This window comes from Lissotriton helveticus, chromosome 9, assembly GCF_964261635.1.
Source record: "Lissotriton helveticus chromosome 9, aLisHel1.1, whole genome shotgun sequence".
Taxonomy (NCBI): domain Eukaryota; kingdom Metazoa; phylum Chordata; class Amphibia; order Caudata; family Salamandridae; genus Lissotriton; species Lissotriton helveticus.
Window position 1 is genome coordinate 544,445,349 of NC_136070.1, and position 21,619 is coordinate 544,466,967.

Consider the following 21,619-nt stretch of genomic DNA (forward strand, 5'->3'; position numbering starts at 1 on the left):
CTCCTGGGTTGTACCTTACATCTCCCCAAAAATCGCTCAATGTATTGTTTGACGTACTTACCTCCTTCGGGAAGAACTCGGGCCTTATCATTAATTGGTCAAAATCCTACATTTATGTACTTGTGGGTGATGTCCCTCGTTTGCCACGGGGCTGTCCCATCCAGTTGTCGCAGTCTGGCTTTAAGTACTTGGGTGTGTTTATCTTGATGGATCCGGCGGTTCGCTATGAACGTAATTTGCTCCCCCCACTCCAACGGTTACGCTCCGATGTAGCACGTTGGCGTAAATTGCCGTTGTCTCCCCTAGGGTGTGCGGCCCTTTTTAAGATGATGTCCTTACCGCGGTTCCTATATGCCCTCCAGAATAGTTTTGATGTCATCCCGTCTAAATATTTTCGGGAAGTAGAATCGTTGCAGAGGCAACTAATATGGGACGGACGTTCACGCATAGCTCTTCCGAAATTGACACTCCCCTGGTATGATGGCGGTATAGCGCTCCCGGATATTGGCAGGTATTATTGGGCTTCCCACCTTGCTGCTATCAACCACGGGATGTATGGCCCGGCGTTGAATCCAGCATTTGAAATGGACAAGTGGCTGCTCCCGGGTGGTGATTACTATAGGGCACTTTATTCGGGATCCTCCCGTACACAACTCACGGGACCTACCGCTATAGCTGTGCGGGTATGGCATAGCGCAACAGTGGTAATGGGCTGGAGTGATAAATTAACTGGTGCGACACCGCTCTATGCCTCTGCAAAGCTGGGTGGCCTATGGAGGACGAAGGGATTTGATAAGTGGGACATGATCGGTATTGGTAAAGTGCGTGATCTCTGGTTAAAGGAAGGGTTAAGGCCTTCTCGGATCTGCAAATAGAGTATAAGCTGAGTGACAGGGAAAGATTTCGTTATATCCAGGTACTTCATGCTCTGAACTCTGTGTTGCCAGTGGGTAGTGCTATTCCGGATTCCTCCCCCCTCGAAGATCGTATACTAGATGGTTATGTGCCGGATAGTACTATCTCACTGTTCTATAAGAAAATGATTAATGACCGATCGAGTCTGCTCGATCGCCTCCGTGCGGCCTGGATTGCTGATGGTATTGAACTGGATGACGAGGACTGGCAGTCCGCGATCTCCTCTCCCAAGGAGGTGGCGATTCCGGCCCGCCTCCGTCTGGTCCAACTCAAGATCCTCCACAGAATCTGTCACTGGTCCCCATCTGATTCATATGGATTTCTCCACGGATGGCATGTGTCGGCGTGGGTGTGGTCTCCTTAGCACTTATCTCCATATCATATGGGAATGCCCTGAGGTGGTGCGATTTTGGAAACGTATACATGAGATTATGGATGACGTTACGGGTGTTGTGATGATGCCGGAAGCCCGACAATGTTTATTGAATGTATGGGGTCCGAATGACTATGACGTGTCGCAGCTTCGGTGGGTGACTCTGGCCAATATGGTTGCGAAGAGGGATATTGCTCAGTTGTGGGGATCCCCAAGGCCGCCTACGGTGACTGCTTGGAAAGAGAGTCTGGACTGGTGCATGTTTCGAGAGAAAACAGTGTATATCGCAAGAGGCAGGCCCAAAAAATGGAGGATTTGGAATCCTTGGAACTCATACCGTGGAGATATTTGTACGCCCCCGCTCACCACTATCCCGAGTCCTTCCCAGTCGCCCTGACCTACATTCCTTCTAGCTGTGGTATATTGTGCTGTTCATATGCAATTCTGCCTCTGCCTCCCTCCCCTCATCTGTATTCAAAGACTATTTTCTCCTGCTATCATGTATCTCCCGTCCTCCTTGAGCGCAGACCTAATGGTTGTATTATTACTGTACTGCCTTGCTTGTTTGTTTGATGTTTTGTTTCTTTGTGTTTCAAATAATAAAAAGTTACAAAAAAAAAAGTGACTCCTGGGGATATTTTAAGTTAAGGAATTTGCAGCTAGACTGACTCTACCAGATACATAGTTACCGAAGGTAAGTAACTCGTTCATATTTGTAATATGTGACCTAGATGACTTGGTAATGGATTTCTGCATTCTGGTTTAGGCCAGTCTTAAACTGATTCTGTTTGCAGGGTCCATTGGCTTACTGTCTGTCTTGGCTTTAGTGTTTGGTTACAACCCCTTGGGTTTGTGGCAGGGTATCCTTATTTCCCAAGAACTTTAAGTTATTGTGTTCATGTTCTCTTAAAATATGTTCTATAAGACGTTCAGTATCAGACATGAATTTTCCTTAGTGTTTTTGTACGCGGGTTTTTAGTGCACATTTTGTGCTGCCTATATAAACCTTTTGAAAGTGGCATTTGATTTAATAAATAATGGTACTGTTGCCATTCAGTACTTGCTTTGAGTAAAAACCATTGTTAACTGATCTCTTACATTGTTCATGCCCAAATTACAAATGGAACAGTCCCTGCTTGTGAAAAAGGCCTTTATGGATTCCTTGGTCCTTATATCAAGCATTATGCTTATGATGCAAATGTGAGGTGCGTAAGGATTTGTTTGAGATTGCATGCTCTCCCAAAGCCCATTTGTGGGTGATTAGTTATATCTTCCTTAAGGGCAGGATGGCTTTCTAGTAGGTGCCAATGTTTTTTGATAATCTGCTTGATATTGGGATGGTCGTTGTGGAAATTGGTTATAAAGCAAATTGGTTCCTTCCCATTTGTCTTGGTGGTTTGTAGTAGAGTGGCACAATTGATTTTGATGATTTTGTCTAATCAGTCATCCATCTTCTGAGTGTTGTACCCCTTTTAAGACTGTTAATTATTGCCTGACTGGCATGGCTGTAGCATTCATTAATACTGCAATTTCTTTGTGCGCTTAGCAGTTAGCCTTCATGGATAATCTTAATGATTCTCCGTATGGCAACTATCTGCACTTATAATTTAAAAACACAGTGCAGCGCATTCTATTTTTGTGCTACTTTTCTTGGGCGTCTACGCTCTTTGCTTAATTCGGACAACCCATTGTATTTTCACACAATTATGTTAAAATCGGATTCCAAAATGTTTCTGTTAAGACTCCATGATCCTAATTACTTTAAGCGGGTGAAATTGAAGACCGCTAGAGATACTGCCAAGATCTGGTTTAATATCTTGGCATTTTGTAAAACTTCCTTCTATCATTCTAAATTGCGGCTCTGGGGAAATCCAGCCTTGCCAGGGATTTTTAATGATCGCACGGCTCACATATGGTCCACTCAAGGCATTAACACACTGGGGGTTATATGGCACTCAAGGTTTCCTAGACTTTGATACACTTAACATTTTGTACAATCTGACAATCAATGAGATTTAAGTATATCCAAATACATGATTTTTTAATACGTAAAATTAAAACGAGGGAAATCCCAGATTCGGATATTTGGAATTTTCTATATTCATCCAAGAATAAATCTTTAATTAGTGAAGGCTATGGGTGCCTCAGTGCCTATAAAATGAATGATTGTTTTAAATTAGCGGAGAAATGGAGCATTAAGATGAGCCCAATGTAACCCCAATCAGATAGTGGCCTCTTTTTCTAATATTAATAAACTTGTACAATCTTAAAGATTAAGATTACAACAATTTAAAACCACATGCATGCTATATCACACACCTGAAAAGATCATTAAATGGTCTTCTAATATTTCCTTCAGTGATCGCACTAAATGTCACAAATGCGACTTAGTAGCAGCAGACTTAGAACATATGCTGTTTTCTTGCCCGGTTTTGAGGGAGTTTTGGTCTACTTTATAAAAGGTGTTAAAAATTAAACTGATAAATTTACTCCCTCTTATGGCTCTAACTGTATTGTTAGATATACATTCTGTTACTTTGCCACAGCAAGCTTTGGTCACGATATTATTGTCCTGTGCAAAATTAACTGTAGCCAGAGTATGGATCTCCCCGAAACCTCTTCATATTATGGAATGGTGGTCATTAGTAAATGAAATTTATACAATGGAATTAGCTCTTGCAAAACTCTGAGGTATACGGTCAATAATGAGAGTGGAAAAAATATGGGGACGTTTTTATTTAATTTCAATTCTTGGGACTCATTCGGAGTTACCAGGCTAAGCCTTCTGCAGCATTTTTGTACTTTGGTTTGATCTATTCAAATATGTATTATGAATGTAATTTTTGCTCAAACAAATTAATTGTAATATTATGCTTTGTTTTTCTTTCCCTCTCGGGCTGTCAATAAAAAATATTTTTTTTAAAAGAGAATGAAGTTTGCCACTGTCTCTTTCCTGTGCATTTTGGTCTGTATTTTACTGCCTATATTGTGATCCAGAATTCAACCTCCAAGTTTGAAATGTTTGTTATTTTAATATTGGAACTAATTTCAGTGACCGTTTTCCAATATTTGTCATCGACCCTCCCGGATCGTGAGGATATTATTGATGTAGCGATCCAATAGGATCACGTATCTGGAGATAGTTAAATTGCTCATCCCACAGCCAGTATTTTCTACTTCACCCATAAAAATACATGTCGTTGATGGAGCAAATTTTGCTCCCATCACTGCTCCTTGTTTTTAAATGTAGGATTCCTGATTAAAGCAAAAGACAGTGAGACAAAATTCTAACACATTTAAGATCATTTGGTTGTTTTACGGAAGTGGGCCGGCCTTGTTGATAATGCTTGTCTTGCTGCTTATGTTCAATTTTTTGTTTGATAGATTTGTGTTCGCTAACCACATCAATGTGACCAAGAGGTAGTCCTCCAGCGAATCCAGGTGTTGTAATTTCTGAAATATAGTTGTTGTATCCCTGATGTAAGATGGCATGAGTTTCGTTTAGTGATTTTCTCCAAATTCAGCAAGGCCTGATAAGATTGAATACCTACAATAATAGGATGTCCCTTTGGTGGAAATCACTTCTTGTGGAGTTTTAGTAGGAGACAGTGTGGCCACGGTAGGATGTGTTGTGTAAATGGAAGTTTTTTTTCTTTTCTTCAGGGTAGGCAGTCATTCCTGATTCCCGAAGTCTAGTTTTTTTGTTCATAGTTTTACCTGAATATTATCCATCAGATTGTTCTGGAGTTTTTCATTACATTGTGGAAGCCGATCACCAATTAAAGGACCTTGAGTGTTATCTTCAGAGTGTTGGAGCATGATATTCAAACGCTTGTTAGCCTCATATAATTATATATGTTGATCTTTTCTCCGTGCTCATATTTTGAGGTAGCTTTCTTTTTCTGTGTATTCTAGTGAAATTCTGCCTCCAGGTCCAGCGGAACTCCTGTTAAGAAAACGTCCATAGTATTACTAGGCGGTAATTGTGGTTTAAAAAAAGTGGTTTTAGGCCTGAGGGTACTTAGTGTCGGAAAATACGTTAATATACCTGCTGCTAACGCTGTGGTCCTAATATCTGTCTCTATACTGTGGAGTCCCCTGGATTAGAGGGCTTTTTCCTAGTCTGGGAGTATCAATAGCCACTTTGACAGAACTGGAACTTATTGGACATTGGATCAGAGCCAATAGCTTATATATTTTTTTTTTTCCCCCTCAGATTTGCCAGCTTGTATGGACCTTGAGCTCTCCAAATGCTACCCAGTATAGAAATGAATGGCTTTGTATTGGTTGCTGCAATTGTCCCCCCCCCCCTCTTTCCCACCCCCTTCCTTCCCACCCCCTTCCTTCCAGAATGGGAGTGGCTGTAGGTTCTAATGAAAAGACAGGAGTGGCAGTACCTGTTGCCCTTTTAGCCTGTGGTATAGGGAGTCCTCTAAGGGAGAGCATGACTTATTCCCAGTGAATATTGGGATAAATTGCTTATTTTCATAGACGTCCCTGTGTACTACATATTTGTGTGGACATTTGGGAATTCACTTTGGCTCATGCATTAGTGAATGTTGATAACCAAGGCTGTGAGGAGGAGTAGAGATGCTCTTTGCCAATTTTCTTTACCTAACTCACCCCAGACTCCGGAAGTACATGCAACCGGCACAATCCTAAAAGTGAAGCACTGGGGTTCCAGTTGCTGTTTATAGTTGGGCAGGGTTGGCCACATCCACCTCCTCCGCTAGGTGATTTAATGAAGATTGGGTGAAACCAATAATGTGCAAAAATGTTTGTGCGTATAGATATTATAACCCTGGCGCCTCAAATTCCCCCAATTGGGATGACAATGAGAGGGTCCCTTTTAATGCTGGTTTACTGTTTCGCTGCCCATGTAAGTCTAATAAACTGCATGAACCTGATGAGGGAGGCTTTAGGTAATGAGGTGTTAATATACAGTTAAGGTAATTTCAGGAGCAATACGGTCTCTGAGCCTTATTCTTCAAGCCCGCAACAAGGGGGAGTTACCCATCTAGAAATCATTCCAGTCATTTTATGCTGGCCGTGCCTATAATTTCCTTTCAGGGGCATACTTCTATTTATCCAAGTACCAAAGTACTTGACAGTCACTACAAAGGGAATTCTGATGTGTATTTGGTGCTGTCAGAAGGAAAATTACCGACTTCTTCCAATTAGTGAAAATACCTGCCACACATCTGAAAGCCTATGTTTTCTTTATCTGTCCTATTCAGGCACTCTGTAGGGTCTCTTAAATACAGGGTCATATTGTCTGCTATAATTGAGGTTGTGTCGACTGATGCTGCGAGTCACTTATTCTGAGTGATATTGGCAGAGCATCACCACCAGTGGCTCCAGGGCCAATGCAGATCGAATCCGAGATTGGGGGGGATGGACTTCCCTCTTGTACCTCTGGTCGAAGCAGTTCGTGGGTGACTACTAGCCATTTATGCGGATTCTCACCAAGGCGGAGTAAAGCAGTCTATCCGGTCTATGATGTCTGCAGCAGACCCATTCTTATTAGTGTGGTAAACTCGTAACTCCATTCCAGAGAATCAAATGCTCTCGAGGCACTGAGGAATTCAGCGACTGCATTAAGATCAGGCTTTAGGTCCTGCATGAGCACAAGGAGTGCAGATTGTGGGCAGTTTAACAGCCTGTAACTAACCCATTCTGATCCGGACGATCCAGGTCCGGTAGTAAGGGACTGAGACTGTTAGCAATTAATTTGGCCAAAACATTTGCATTACAATTTAGGGGGGGGACAATGGCTATGATTCGCAATTATTCCCAAGGTTTTATGACTTAACAGGGCAGCTATTATTGCTTACTGCAAAGTAGTAGGTAGTATCTGCTGCTGCCTAGTCTCTCTCTCATGTATACTGAACATATCTACTTCTTTACTTCAGGGCCCTCCCAAGCTGCAAGCCATTACATTATCATTTAGACATGCATGTTACTCCAACAAAATTCATGACTATTCCTTCCTCCCCCTGGCTATAGGTGGGTCCTTGATGGAATTTTCTGCTTACTTGCCAGTCCATTGGTACTAGTAACTTAAAGTCATACATCTTGTCTCCTAACTATTAAAAATCAAACAACTAATTAACTCGCTCTGGTTTTTGTGTTTCATCAAGTATTGGTCTAGCAACGATCTAGATTCCTCCAATGTTTTGATTTAATTTTCTTGTCTAGTCCAGTGCATGCAATGTAATTTCAGGATACAGCTACCTTTAGCTATACGTATACCCTTTATTGTGGACTTAAAGGCCTCCCACACCACCCCAAAAGACCAATGGCCTGAGCCTTTCTGATCGCATCATAATCGGCCCCTTGGTGTAAAGCATGCTGATAACTGCTAGATTAGAACTTGAGCTCTGTGTTTAGGAGTTCCAGGAAGCTACACCAATTCTGTAGGAACCGCCCTAAAGACTCCTTGGTTTAACTGGAGGACTCACTTTGCCTCGAGTGCAAGTCATTCAGCTATCCGTCAAGTTATGTTATTAAAAATTACACTTTAATGTTTTATCTTTCAATTGATGTCAATTCTTATGTTGTCAGTTTGATAGTTCTGGGATGTTATCAAATGATAGTTCCCATTCAGAGAAGTTTCAAAGCGTGAGCTCTGTGAATGGCCTCTTTGGGCTGGGATTTTTGCCTTCTGCATCCAACTGTACATGAATGGGACCGGTACAGCTTCTGGAATTAAAGGGGCCCTTTTGTTTTCTTATTAGAACATAAATGTCTGTTTGCGAAGCATTCTCAGTCTCTTGACTGTATATTTTAATTAACATACACATTTTTAAAGTAGAATGACCTTACTAATTGACTACTTTCACTTTGAAAATTGTTATGCGAATCCCCCACTTGCAGTTATTTTATGGTTTAATAGTATGAACGCATCCATGACATTACTGTTTAATAGGATTTTATAAAAAATGCATTACATGTGGTGAGCGCGTCTGGTGGAGTTGGGATCGGCAGTGGTCCATGTTTTGAGCTGTGGAGTAGAAATGTGTATTAGTATTTGGAGAGGGGGTTGGGTTTTATTTTGTATCTCAGTCTCTGAGCAGTTAAAATGTTGTCATCTCCCGATGTTGAAAGACCAATTCTTACATCCCTTTAAATCTTTTTAGATCATCCCCAAAGGCTTTGTTGCACACAGCTCTGAATATGAGGCATACCCAGAACAGCATGCGGACGCAGTCTGCGGTCCCGAGTGGGGTAAAGCCTGGAATTGTACGGCAGCAACAGCATGCACGGGTTGTTGGAGCGCGGATCTCGCGAATCCCTGAGAGAGGGGATGCCCCAGCTACTAAGCACAAGAGTGTGCGCCACGCCCACTTGAACTTGCAGCCAGAGGAGCGCCAGGCCTTCTTCATGCTCCTGGGTGAGTGATTTGCTTTGGAATTCAGTGTCCTCTTCCTTGCCCACCTGCATTATCTTGGTTTGGGGGTGGCATGTAAGATGTGTGTGTGCTGCCCTTTAGTTTAGATTGGATAGCCTGTTGATGGGACCTGTACCCTAGGCAGGGCTGTTGGAGTAAACCTGATTACTTAACCATATCAGCAGGCTGGGATCCTGCAGCCCCTGAACGTTTTCCTGGCAGCCATGTGCATGCTTAAGGTGTCGGTGAGTAAAACTGGTTGAGCCCAAGAGTGATCTTACCAGTGGCGGGAGCGCAAGCTAACAGTTTGGGGTGGAGAAGTGTGGCTCAATGGTTGGAGCAGGCAGACCTTGATGCAGAGCTCTGGCCAGGGACCAGGGTTCGATTCCCGCCTCGGCGGGTCTCCGGCTCATTAATTCCCCTGACTGGATATTCTCGCCTCAGTGCCTGTTCTGATCATGGGTCCCACGCTGCAACTCTGGGCAATAGCTTGCCTAGTCTCCACAACGGCCCCAAAAGCGCTGGGATGCCTGGCTGCACCTGGGGGGTGCCCAGGAGTGGACATTTCCCAGGAAAGCCAGGAAGGGTTCCTAAGCGGTATACGGACAGCGCCAGGACACCTCCGGTGGAGGTAGCTGTGCGCTTTACAAATTCCGACATTTATTTACATTTAACTACAGTCTAATCAGTGACTTGGGATGTTGGGTAGGATTTTCATAAAAATGGGGATACTGATTTCATTCAAAACTTTGTCTGCATTGTAGCTCATAATGTGCAGCATGTTGGTGTCTGAAGTGTTGCTGGCGGTGGGTAAATAATTACACTATAATTGCACCCATGTGACAAAACAACCTCATTGTAAGTAGCGTTCTGTCGGGTAACCTGAATTTTGTTTTCTCTATTGCAGAAAATGACTTGATACAGGAGTTCCTGTCTATGGATGCCTGCCACAAGATTTCTGATAAGGTACTACTTTTTACATAATACGTGCTGTACTTCTGAATGGACTTGCAGATTGCTTTGAATGGTTAGTAACCCATAAGCCCTGCTCCCAATGAGCATGTCTCCTCCTTAATTCGTGGTGGGGGGCTGTGAGGTACAGCCCTGCAAGTTTTGTTTGTCCTTCAAGATAAATATCTGCCAAGTGAAATAAGTCACCTGCCTCTTCTGGCACAGATCCTCACATCTTTACCCTGCTTGTTGCCCCTCCCCCATTCACCAGTAATTAAAGGGTAGAGCAGAGTGGTAGCCACTGGGTAGGACTCTAGACAAGGTTTCATAATTTGGGGTTACTTTTCTTGATTCAAATGGTGTGTATTAGAAAAGATTTTGCATATGCCAGTTTAAGAGCTAAACTAACTGACTACATAAGCACTGACGTGTTCTCAAAGGTTATCCCAAGGCAAGCTAGGACGCAAGTGTGTGATGTGTTGATGTTCAAAATATTTTATTACATTGTTGATCAGAGAACCTATAAAAAATTTCCAAAAAGGTACAAACGTTTATTCAATAAAACAATATGTAATTAGATAAACATTATAAATGAGCATCAAGAATATTTTTCAAAATACCTATAACGCAAAAATCATCACTATAAAGTTACAGATATAGAATTATGTTGTCCTTTCCATTTCTTTTACAGAGCTGTTAAGTTAAAGTATCAAGCCTAACCATAGAAAGTTATACTAGATTAACAACTCAAACCTAAATATTCATCAATTGGTTTCCAACATTTTTGATAATTCGGAGTACTATGAATGATACCAAATAATGTCAAATTACCACCTTCTAGTAAAAATTATCCAAGCCCACCATGCATGAACTGATGAGGAATCTTTCCAATAGGTAGTAATTGACTTTAAAACTGCTGCTATTAAGACCTCAAAAAATTTGTTCAGCAGAGACATTTTAGTGGAGAAAGAATAGGATTTACAAATAACTATTATCACAGCAGAGGTCCGTTTAGTAAGGCTATGAGTGCTGGAGTCTTTTATGCAGACTAATGTGTTCTCTCGGTGCAGCTAGTCGCCAACAATTTTTCAGACTAACAGGTGTCTAACTGCCTTAAATATCCACGGTCCTGCTTGTCTGCATTCCTCACCTCGTTGTGCTTGTAATTTTTGCACACCAATATTACTGCTAGTTTGGAAACATAGGTTTTTAGTCCTGAGGATGGGTGACTGTCCCTTTCTGAAGAACCTTCCGGAATGGTGCCGGCCAGGTAGCAGTACTAAATGCCGGTTGTGTGGCTATCATTCTGAAACAATCGAACACATAGTCTGTGCATGCCCTGCATTGCTTATGGCCAGACGGTCATTGCTGCGAGACCAATGTATCCTGTTGGGAGTTCGATCCTGCCGCCAAGCAATAATGGCCGCTCTTAACCCCGACAACACCAAGCTAAACATTGGGCTTACCCAATTCGTCCACTAAGTGTCAAAACTATTGGAAGCCGCAAGCCCATCCAAACCCTTCTCTTAGCATGGCGGCCGAGTTAATAGACTCAACAATCAAATTAGAGACTACAACATCAGAAATCCAGAGTGATGTCCCCCACCAGAATATTATTAGCCCATAATGGTTCCCCCCTAATTTTTAGTAACTTTAAATCCATAGTTTTTAACATTTATCTTTGTCATTTTTATCGTTCGATTTAGTCATGTTTTAAATTGTAAATGTTTTTTTTAAACCAATCAATAGTGTATTTACTGCTAGTTTGGGCCAATTGTAACCTACTTGTGCTGAGCAGTTCCTGCCTCAATACTGTGGGCACATTTAAGTTTGTGTTTATTTACATAGAATTGTCTCTTTTCTCAAAGTCTCTACTGTGCATCCGAGCACCGGTTTCAGGGTATCGCCCCTAATCAGCCTGGCTATGTCCCACGATGCTTGTTTCCAGTCCAGGGATGACCTGACTTGGCAGTTCAGGCTGGAATGTTTCAACCGGGAGCAGGGTCAAGACTGATATGTTTAAACTAGGGTGGCATGATGAGCAAAAAAATGGATTCAACCCAGATCTGTGATTGGGGGTGGGTTTGATATGTTCAGCATTCCGTACATCTTTTTGTGTTTTCTAGAGTACTCCAAGCAGAAAGCAAAGACTGACACTTGTAGGTTTTAAATTGGAGGGGGGGGGATGGTCCGACATTTCTGTTGCCTGCTTCATTGTGTGTTCTCTCTCAGTGACTGGGACTGATTTTATCTCCACTCCAAGGTCCATTAGGGAATCAAGCTGGTCCTAAAAAATTCAGAGCAGAGGCACAGACCTACACTTTTGTAAGGGGACAGCTGGATACTAGGGAAATCTGCCAACCTCCGACACTTCTGAACACTTATCACGAGTCCTAGGTGGCGTGGCTTGCGAGGACGACACAAATCTTTCTTGGAATTCTCTGCACAGTTCAAACATCAGTTAAAAACAATGTCCTCGTTTCTGTGACAAAAGTTCTGAAATGTGTGGGGTACAGCAAATCTCACCATGTTTCCGCATTTCTACCAATTAAAACTGTACTACGCACATGGGTGGACCTTTCATACCTGACTGGTAAAGGCCAAATATGAATGTGCAAGACCAATATGGTCTTCACATGGTCGTTTGTAGCTTTCCTGCCCCACGCAGAAGCCCCAACCCCATTTGGGGTGCATGTATTTTGCCTTGAGTTTTCTGTCAAAGAAGTTGTGGGTCCTTTATTTTTTTTAACCTATCCTTTAACGTTTGCCAAGGATTTTGGGTAATGTGTTTAGAGTCCAGATGCCATATCACCATAAATCGGCCTTTGTCTCTAGTTTTCAGAAATGTCTGGGGTTGGTATATTCCACTGAGTTCTCGATACCCTTGGCACAAATAACTTACCCCAAGGAATCTCTTGATGCAGAAGCATTCCTTGGATTCTAGTTTGTAGATCCCTTCAAAAACCATAACAAAAGACCTAGGAATGTATATTTGGCTCAAGCCTTTTAATGAGGTGGGGATAGTTACTGTCAGTCTTCCTTGCACAGATCCTACTATGTTTTAGGGGGAAGGTGTGAAATTCTGAGTAATGTTTTGCTCGGTGCAATGTCCCCGGCCATTCAGAGCCAGGATGGTTTTACCCCAGCAATAGAAGCCTTTATGATGGCTAATTTTAAAAAAAATTGGTTGCTCTATATTTCCATAGAGTCCACGAGCAATAACTGTGCCCATATAGGATGGGTATCCTAAACTGGCATTTAAATTGCAAGTGCGTTCCAAAAGGCACTCCACTTAATGTATTGCCTGTGTGCATCCTGAAACTATTAACCCTTATCTGGAGCCCCCACACTAACCTAAACGACCATGTTTTTTGGGGTTGAGGGGGCGGGGGGCAGCCTTGGCAGGAGGATGTTCCTACGTAAGGGAATGTGAAGGGAATTACTATGGGGTGGGGGTTGCTAAAAATAGGACGCATCCTGTTAAGTGTTCTCCTGGCCTGCCGGAAGACATGGCTTGCACAAATCGATTCCTTAACCTGTACATAATTGGTTAGGATAGTATTATACTTTGCATATACCCAGGGTGTGATTTCCTCAAATGTGATTCACCACAATTTCGAAATCTGGCCCTATATTAGATAATTGTGCATATTCCATTCCCTTTTGAGAAACCATACACCTAATATTGCCAGACTCCCAACTTTGAGAAATGTTACTTGCTTAGTGTTTGTGTTTATATGAAAAATGGACCAAAAGTTAGAGCAAATTAACTTTTTGGGCAAATGTTTGTGTGAGCTCCCACGATGCTTGGAGCTCTTGGGAGAGGATGGGATATGCATGGTAGAATGCCTCTCCTCATTAACTCCTTAGTTTTACAGCTTGACTTGGACCTTTCCTGTTGTCCTTATGAACACCACACAGATTATTTTATCCTCTCATTATCCATTTTTCACATTGCCATCTTTTACTTGCTTGACACTTTTTAACAGCTTTAGTTTTTTTTCTTTTTGCAGTAATTTATATAATTTTTTTTTACATTCAGTTGTCTTTTGCTTTTTAGTAGTTTCCAATGTCCTAAAGTACTCTGACGGTTGTTTATGAAGCTAATTTTAGAGTCTTCAGTTTGGCTCCTGGCTGAAGTAGTATCTACGCAGTCTCTCCAAGGGTGGCCACCTCATTTTGTATCATCGCTGACCGTTTCCTGTGCTGGGATTTCAAGTCGACAGAATGCATTCTAGGTGTTGTGTTTTCTATTGAGTAAGACGGCCACACACATTACTAGTTAGTACCCCAGGACTGGGAACAATGTCCTTAATGACATGGATTGAGGTAGTCACCCAAGAGACTCCCTAACTATTGTTTCTGAGAGTACAAAAAAATCCATGCGTTACTGATTGCCTTGTGATGGTGTTCCTCTGATAGAGAGCAGTTTTCTGTGATTCAAAGTGGGTGGTAATGTCCTTACATCTGGGAAAGTCTGACTAGATTGGCCAAACAATATTTTAAATGCTATATATTCATTTTGTGTGCAGTATCTTCTAGCCATGGTGTTGACTTACTTCAAACGCGCTGCCTTGAGACCTGCTGACTACTCTAGGATGAATTTCTTCCTGGCATTGTAAGTACCTAAAGATTTTTGTGTCTTCTTGGGAATTTGGGGACTCCAGGAGGGAAGTAGTAACTTGCCACGGTTAACCCCCTGCTTGAAAAGCATAATTTGAATGCCTAACTAAACTGATCTCCTAGGTAAGATTGCTTCTTTCTACACGTCCTTACGGAGAGCCTTTTTCGCTTCCCTGCAAAGTCTTGGGGCGCCCATGCCGTTTGAATGCTTCCACTATCTTGGAGGAACTTGAGCATCCAAATCATTCAGGATAGACTAGGGTTCTACTTAGTCCGAAGATTCCCTGCCTTAACCCAAAATACTTGCTTTAGCTTCATAATCTCCTGTTTCTCATGTGGTAACTCTCCCCCTTCCGCTATCTTAGCTTCAGCTTGTAAAGCCCGCCTCCACTACTGCAACTTAGACATTGAGCCAGTACAACAAAAAGATTTTGGGAAACTGAACTGAGACCCATGATTCTGCAACCTTTGAAGTGCTCAGATGGCAGGTTTTAGGTGTCTGGTAAAGCCACATATATGATGTGAAGGGTTCAAGACATAAGTGACTGCACCCCTAAGTGTCCTGATATCGCAATCTGGCCTTGCTGAGAGAAGTCTTGGAACTATATCAGTGATCATTGGAGGCTCAGGAAGATGTGCCAAATTCAACAAGCATTTGCAATGCAATAGGTCTTGCATTTACAAGAGTTTGAGCTATTGTAAATGACAATGCCTTTTATTTATGTTTTGAAAACCTGTCAGCGGTGCGTAAACACGCACTTTGTACTTATAGTCCTTGCTTTCGAGAAGCAATGCTGGCAGTAAGAGGCGCGGTTACTGCCAGCCTTGCTTCTCATAAGCAATGACTAGAAGTTCAAAGTGTGTGCTTACGCACCGCTTGCAGGTTTTCAAAACTCATTAATAAAAGGCATTGTCATTTATAATGCCGATAGCACAAACTCTAGCAAATGCGAGACCTATTGCATTGCAAATGCTTGTTGCATTTTGAAAGAGGTCTGTGGCAGATGCTGTACAGAGCAGTTTAAAAATACAATTGAATATTGGTTCGAGAATGCTCTTCCCAAATTTGCACTTCTGAGGAAAACAAACCTACTGAGCACAAGTCTAAACACAAGGAAGAAAGTAAAGTCCAAAAATAGTGCCGGTAAGGAAACAAAACAGTCTACAGGCACACAGTGCAAGCAGAATTGGTAACATGAGCTGGAAACAAACCAAAACAATAAACAAGTGCATTTTTGTATAGTGTGCTTTAGGGGCATGTGAAAGGCAAAGTCTTTTCTGTCTTATCCATATTTTTTAATTGGGAACATTATGTATGCAAACAAGCAAATTTTTTTGAAAAGCATGCCTACTACATAGGAAACGTTTTCAATTTAAGAACATAAATTAGAAGGAAAAGATAGGTTAGATGCCTCAAAAGCACATTACAAAAAAAACTACAATTTGATGGCCCTAAAGCACATTACAAAAAAATATTAGAAAAGAGACGCAGCTATTTAGAAACCAGACACACAGCCATTAATCGGAGCATTTGTGCAATTTAAAAGGGGACCGCAGCCACAAAATGCATGTTAAGTTTCTATTAAACCTGGGGAATGTTTTTTTTACCCTCTTGCGCAAATATTTTATATGTCCTCTGCAAGAAATGTAGGTCTTCATCTTGGCTCCTTTCAACCTACAGAGCTCACACTACAATTTGCTGACCGAAACATGAAGGGAAATGTTGCTGCTGCCATTTCAGGACACCGGGATTAAGTCCCTGTGTTTTGAAACTTGAAAACAAGTAGATTAAGGGGGCCGACCCCAGACCGCTAGATCTTGTGTGGGCGGGACAGAGGGACGCCCCCTGGGGCCAAATGTTTAATAAAAAGTGCAAGTGGCTGCGCTGACTCCTCTGAGCCACCTGTGGGATTAAATGATATGTGAAAGTGCAGTACCCACACCCTTCAGCGAATGTCCATCGCCATTGGGAGTGGTCTGTGCGGCGTGGCTGCTCTCTCTCTCCACACCTAACAGCGCACACCCGTCATTCTGAAGAGTGATCTGAGTGGATAGACCACTCCCTCCCCACACCTTACAGCACATGCTTGTCACCCTGGGGAGTGGTCTGTGCAAAGAGGCCAATCTCTCCCCACTCTCTATGTGGAGAAGCCAGTTCCTTCCCATATCTTATAGCACATGCCCATGGCCCTAGGGTGAAGTGTGTGCAGAGAGGCCACTCCAGCCCCACACCGTGCCACGCACACTCTTCGCCCTGGGAATTAGTCTGTGCGGAGAGGTCACACCCTCCCCATGCTTTACTGCCCATGCCAATCACCCTAAGAAGTGGTCTGTGCGGAGAGGCTTTCTAGCTAAAACCTACTATGAAAGGTTTCACACGCTGCAGTGATCATTGCGGAGAAACTCATTCCCTACAAAACCCTACTACACACAAAGAATTCGCCTACTGCAGCAGTCTTTTGCCAAGAGGCACTCCCTCCCTGAGTTTAAATGGGGACAGATCTGATTTCTCATCCTTGCAAAGCCTATCGGGCTGTCAAGTCCGGATCGGGTTCATGCACATGCGCAAATACAAACTAGCACGAGCGATCGCCTCGCAGCAGGAGGAGGGGAGAGAGGAGTGAGCCAGTGCGATTCCCTTGCGATAAATTCCTAACATATGGCGCCGCTGCTCGCTCCCGCAAGGGTATCTCCAAACGTGCATATGTTGGTATTCAAAGCAATGCAACACGTACACATTTTTGCAGGCAAAGCTGTGCCGATTGCTAAAGGTCTCCAGCCTATGCAGCGCATGCACGCTGCGTAGGCCACACCTAAAATGTGAGATTTTTTTTTTTTTGGGGCAACTGTAGTCTGCCTTTTCCATTTGTGTAAAGTAAGGTGTCTTCATCTAGAAAATAATTTAAAAACATTTAGGTACAAAGTGGCTGTCCATCCCACCGTTATGTAATTACTTAATGTGCAGTTCAATGAGCTAGAAACTCTTGTCATCTACCAGGCAGTTGCATTTGAGGCCATAGCTCCACAATATCGTACTCCAGCTTATTGAATAGGAGGTTGTTTTTTTGGGGGGTGGAAATTGTTTCAGAACACCAGTTCAGCTTTTCTATGAAATTTACTAGCCTTTTTGTCAAGCTATAGTTGCTAAATAGAGGAAGTGGGCAACAGCAGGAGGCCTGAAAATGGTACAAGCTAATTTAAGATTTTAGTAGACTAGTACAGGTTTTCTTTATTACCTAATGTTTGCTTTAGAAAAAAAGTATAACTGAAAATTTGAAAATGGATTTCAATATATATTTTTAAGCCTGGTTAGTTTACTTTGGTTGTAGGTGAGCTAAAATAGTTTAAGTTCTTGAAGCACATGTAGTTTAGACCATGGACTTGTCTGGTAGACTCTGTGGATGGTCAGGTGTGCCCTGTGCTTTTTAAGGTTCTTTACTTAATGCTGACATGTTTATTTCTGTAGGTACAACGGTATTGTACTATTGCATGGATAGGCTGTATAATGCACAAAAATCTTGCCTGAATTCTCCACTTTGCTGTAGTCTCTCTGTAGGTTCAGGATTTGTTGCCTTCTCAGTAGGTTCAGGCATTTTCTAGCAGCCTTTGTCATGTTGAAATATTATATTTATTCCTTAACCGTAACACTCCTTCTCAAGCCAGTTGTCTGAAGAAAAGGGACATTTTTAGGGAGTAGAGATGGCTGCTGGGTAATGCTCTTGGCAACTTAACTTTGGGGGCATACATCTTGCTCAGTTGAAGGGTTTCCAAGTTACTCCAGTACTGGATCTTTCATAGATGCACATACTTTAATCCTTCCCTGTCGTTAATATGGGAGTCCCACTGAACATTATAATAGCAATACAATGTGAAACATAGACTAGAAAGGCCATTGGCCCGTTAATTTTGTTACATACTGTAGTCATTTTGAAGTGACTAAACCTAGGTTTCAACCTATCAGATTGTTTTGCCCTCTAGAATACTCCTGTGAGAATCTCCAGTCCCTCATAGTCTACTGCACATCGTCCGAGGGCATCTCCGCTGATCTCTGAATAGTCCTCTTGTTCTGCAGTTTTTCCAAGGATTCAAAACCCTTTTATTGCTTCAGGATATATACAGATTACTCTTTAACTAAATATTGAGTCTGTATTGTTTTACTTTTACACTCACTTCATCATGTCCGATAAAGAAAATACTGTTCAGGGGCATTGGTACCCTCTCTAAGAGGCTCCATTCAGATGACCCTCATAAGGACTGCATTTATTGCATTTATCCAGATCATAAGGCCAAAGAATGTAGGGTATATCTTACCTTTTTCTAATAAAACCTTGCAAGACCATGCGGGCGGCTACTATTATGGCTACAGAAGCTTAAGGCAAGGAAGGATCCAGATTCTAATGACCGTGAGGAATCCTCCTATTCCAGAAAGTCACATGAGAGGGAGAGTCACCCCCCCCCCCCCCCCCCCAATTCCCATTCTTCTCTTGAGAGACCTAAGAAAGCCTCCGAATAAACCATCCTGAGTCTTACAGGTGCAGCCCTTCTAAATCTCCTCAGAGCGAAAAAAGAAACAATATACTTCCTCAAAGACCAGTGCACGCTGGGTCTGAGAAGTCTACACCACCCCTTCAAGTGTGACATTCCATAACAAAAAAAAATTGTTACACCTGTAAAACTGCCGATAAGAGACTTGCTGTGGCTTTGTATCATGCGGTCTCTGCCTTCAGCTGGTTCCTCAGTGGCATTCTGGTCTACGACCCATCTGCTTAAACAGCAACGCTCAACTTGACTCCGGCATGGTCATCGAAGACTGTATCTCCATCTATGAGGACGTCGGCGGAAGTGCCAACTTCTATAATTTCGATATCCTGTAGGTCAACTGACGCCATTGTTTTGCTATTACTCACATCCTGGTCGACATGGTCGTCGGCGAAGGAAAAAACAGGAGGAAAAGGGCATTTGACCCCTGAGAACACCTCTCCCAGAAAGGTGTCCCCACTGCTTCATTCCAGCTGTTGGGAGGAGGAAGACTCTGGCAGAGGTACTTTTGGGTATAGTTGGACTTGGACCTTTTTGGTCATTCACCCCTAAACTTTGTCTTTTTTCTGACATGGTATTGGTGGTTTTAGGCCTCTGGGCACTTTAGCATAGCACTGTGGTTCAGTGTAAAGTGCATGCGCTCTGTGTTACATTAGTAAGGTTGGCCTGCCCTCCCATAGGAATGCATTGGGGATTCCCTGATCAGTGTGTCAGTGGTAATTCCTGTTATGAGAGGAGCAGTGTGGTCAAGTCTGGTATGTATGGAAGTGTGAATAAATGCTGCGCAATGGTGTGCGCAGATTTATTGTGGTGATTTTAGAAATGCCACTTTTAGAAGTTGGCATTTCTGTGTACTATGTGTCTGCCTGATGTGAATTGCATGTCTGGCTTGTGAGTGACAGGAGCTGGGAGGTGTCTGGCTTCAGGAGGGGCAGGATGAGTCCGCGCTGGGCTGAATAGGACATCTGGGCTGAGAGTAGTGGGAGGGGTAATCCCCTGACTCTGAATAGGATAGTGCCTGCCCTAGTGAATTCTGGCTCCGCCCCTGTGGTGTCTGATCACCTAGCCCCCACCCGACAAAGGGAAAGAGGAGCTTGGAAAACAAAGTGCTCCTATTCACCCCTGAACCAGTTGCATCTGGTTCCCCCATGCCCTGCACTAACAGAGAAAAGATTGTGTGATATAAATATAGGGGCTGTGACCCCATGAAAATGTTCAGTTCTGGTGTGCTGTTCTACTGGGGTGTGCGGCTGCTGGGGCCCAGGGGGGCTGCCATGAGGGCTGCCTCCCTGGGCTCTGCCCTGCATTGCCCCCTTGATCCCTAAGGACTTGAATGGACCGATTTCTTCCTCTTTTAGCAGCCCATGATCTTCAGGACTTTGGGCAGCATTTTTGCGCTCTGGGAGCACTTTATTTCGATTTCCCCTGGGGCGCTGGAGCTTCGCTGCCCTGGGCTGCACAGAGTTGCTGGGGGTGAATCCCCAGCGTAGGGATTCCCTTGTTCCGCTTTAGATGCGGGTGCCCACCCTGCTCATACTTGTATTTAAATGGTGAGAGACCACCCCGCATCGAGCATTTCAAAATGCGGGTGCCCACTCCGCTTTATATTCTGAATTAGGAGGGAGCCTACCCCTCGTTGTCCGCTCTCTTTATTTTTAACTGCGGGTGCCCACCCCGCGTTCTCTGCCTGAGCTGGTGTTCACCCTGCGTTCTATTGTTTGGAATCACCGCCGCGACCCGGGGAAAGCTGGACGGCCGGCCTGGAAGTCAGGCAAACTTCCTGAATGGAGGCGGGCCTGCTGCGTCTGTCCCGGAAGCCACAGGCGACGCGGGAGTGCTGGATCTGAGCGGGGCTCCCTTGACCTGTGGGGAGCCCCGGAGAGGAAGTGCTGCATTCCAAGTCCCGGAGCATAATAGCTAAGCCCATTGAAAGCAACATCTGGGAAGAGGGCTGAAGTCATGAAGACTACAGCCAGAGTAACTGCGTCGTCTTTCCACCCCCCGCCCCCACCCCCCCAACCTGAATAAAAAAGAAAGCTCCAGAAAGTGCTCCTGCTTGCTTGACTGGTCACCTTAAGCCTGACTTCATTTTCTCGCAAATGGCAGATCAAAAAACCCAATCGCAGCATCTCCAGACAACGAAGGTAGGTGCCTTGACGACATAGGAAAAAGGTTTTAATCCATGTTGGTGCCTACAGTTAAAGCAGCATATTCACTTGCTGTTTTTGGTCGATATGATCGCCAAATGTGGTCTGATATCACTCTGTATCTAGATCAGTTTCTGGATGACTGTAAAGCAGAGTACAAGAAGATCCTCTAGGAAAGAACTTGCATCCATTGGAAATGATTGACTGTGCTATGGACGTTGCCAGTACTGCATTTAGACAGCTTGCAGGTGCGTCTGTTATGCCTCCAGAGTTGGCTAAAAGCTACTTAGTTCAGGCCTGAGGTCCAAAACCAAATACTAAACCTCCCTTTCGATAGGGAAACCCTTTTCGTCAAGCATGTGAATGAGGCACTACAAGCTATCAAAGCTGATATGGACACAGCAAAGGTGCTTCCAATGCTTCAGTCTAGTAAAGTGCCCTTTTGGAGTGCCTGACTAAGAAGCTTTCCATCCTATAGGGGAGGTTACCAACTGTAGGAAGGTAGATCCCTGACTATGGTTGCCCCCAACTTTTTGCCTGGTGTTTTGCTGGTTTTCTGACTTAGTTGACCTGGGGCCCTGCTATTCAGGACCCCAGGCCTACTGCTCTCTCTGTAAAATGGATTCCATGTACCTTAGGTACATATCTAAATTGGATACTGAGTCACCTTATCAGTCCCTG

The 21,619-nt window shown here is 43.4% G+C and overlaps 1 protein-coding gene across 3 annotated transcripts in view; it reads left to right on the forward strand.

The window, feature by feature from the left end:
• The window catches only part of SPDYC (speedy/RINGO cell cycle regulator family member C), a 136,990-nt gene that overhangs the window by 61,100 nt on the left and 54,271 nt on the right, over positions 1–21,619 (forward strand). For all 3 annotated transcript variants that reach the window (XM_078662101.1, XM_078662103.1, XM_078662102.1), the window contains exons 2-4: positions 8,428–8,681; positions 9,586–9,644; positions 14,162–14,247. In XM_078662101.1, the coding sequence (XP_078518227.1) occupies positions 8,465–8,681; positions 9,586–9,644; positions 14,162–14,247 (362 nt within the window). In that variant the 5' untranslated portion in view covers positions 8,428–8,464. The remainder of the gene's footprint in view (positions 1–8,427; positions 8,682–9,585; positions 9,645–14,161; positions 14,248–21,619) is intronic.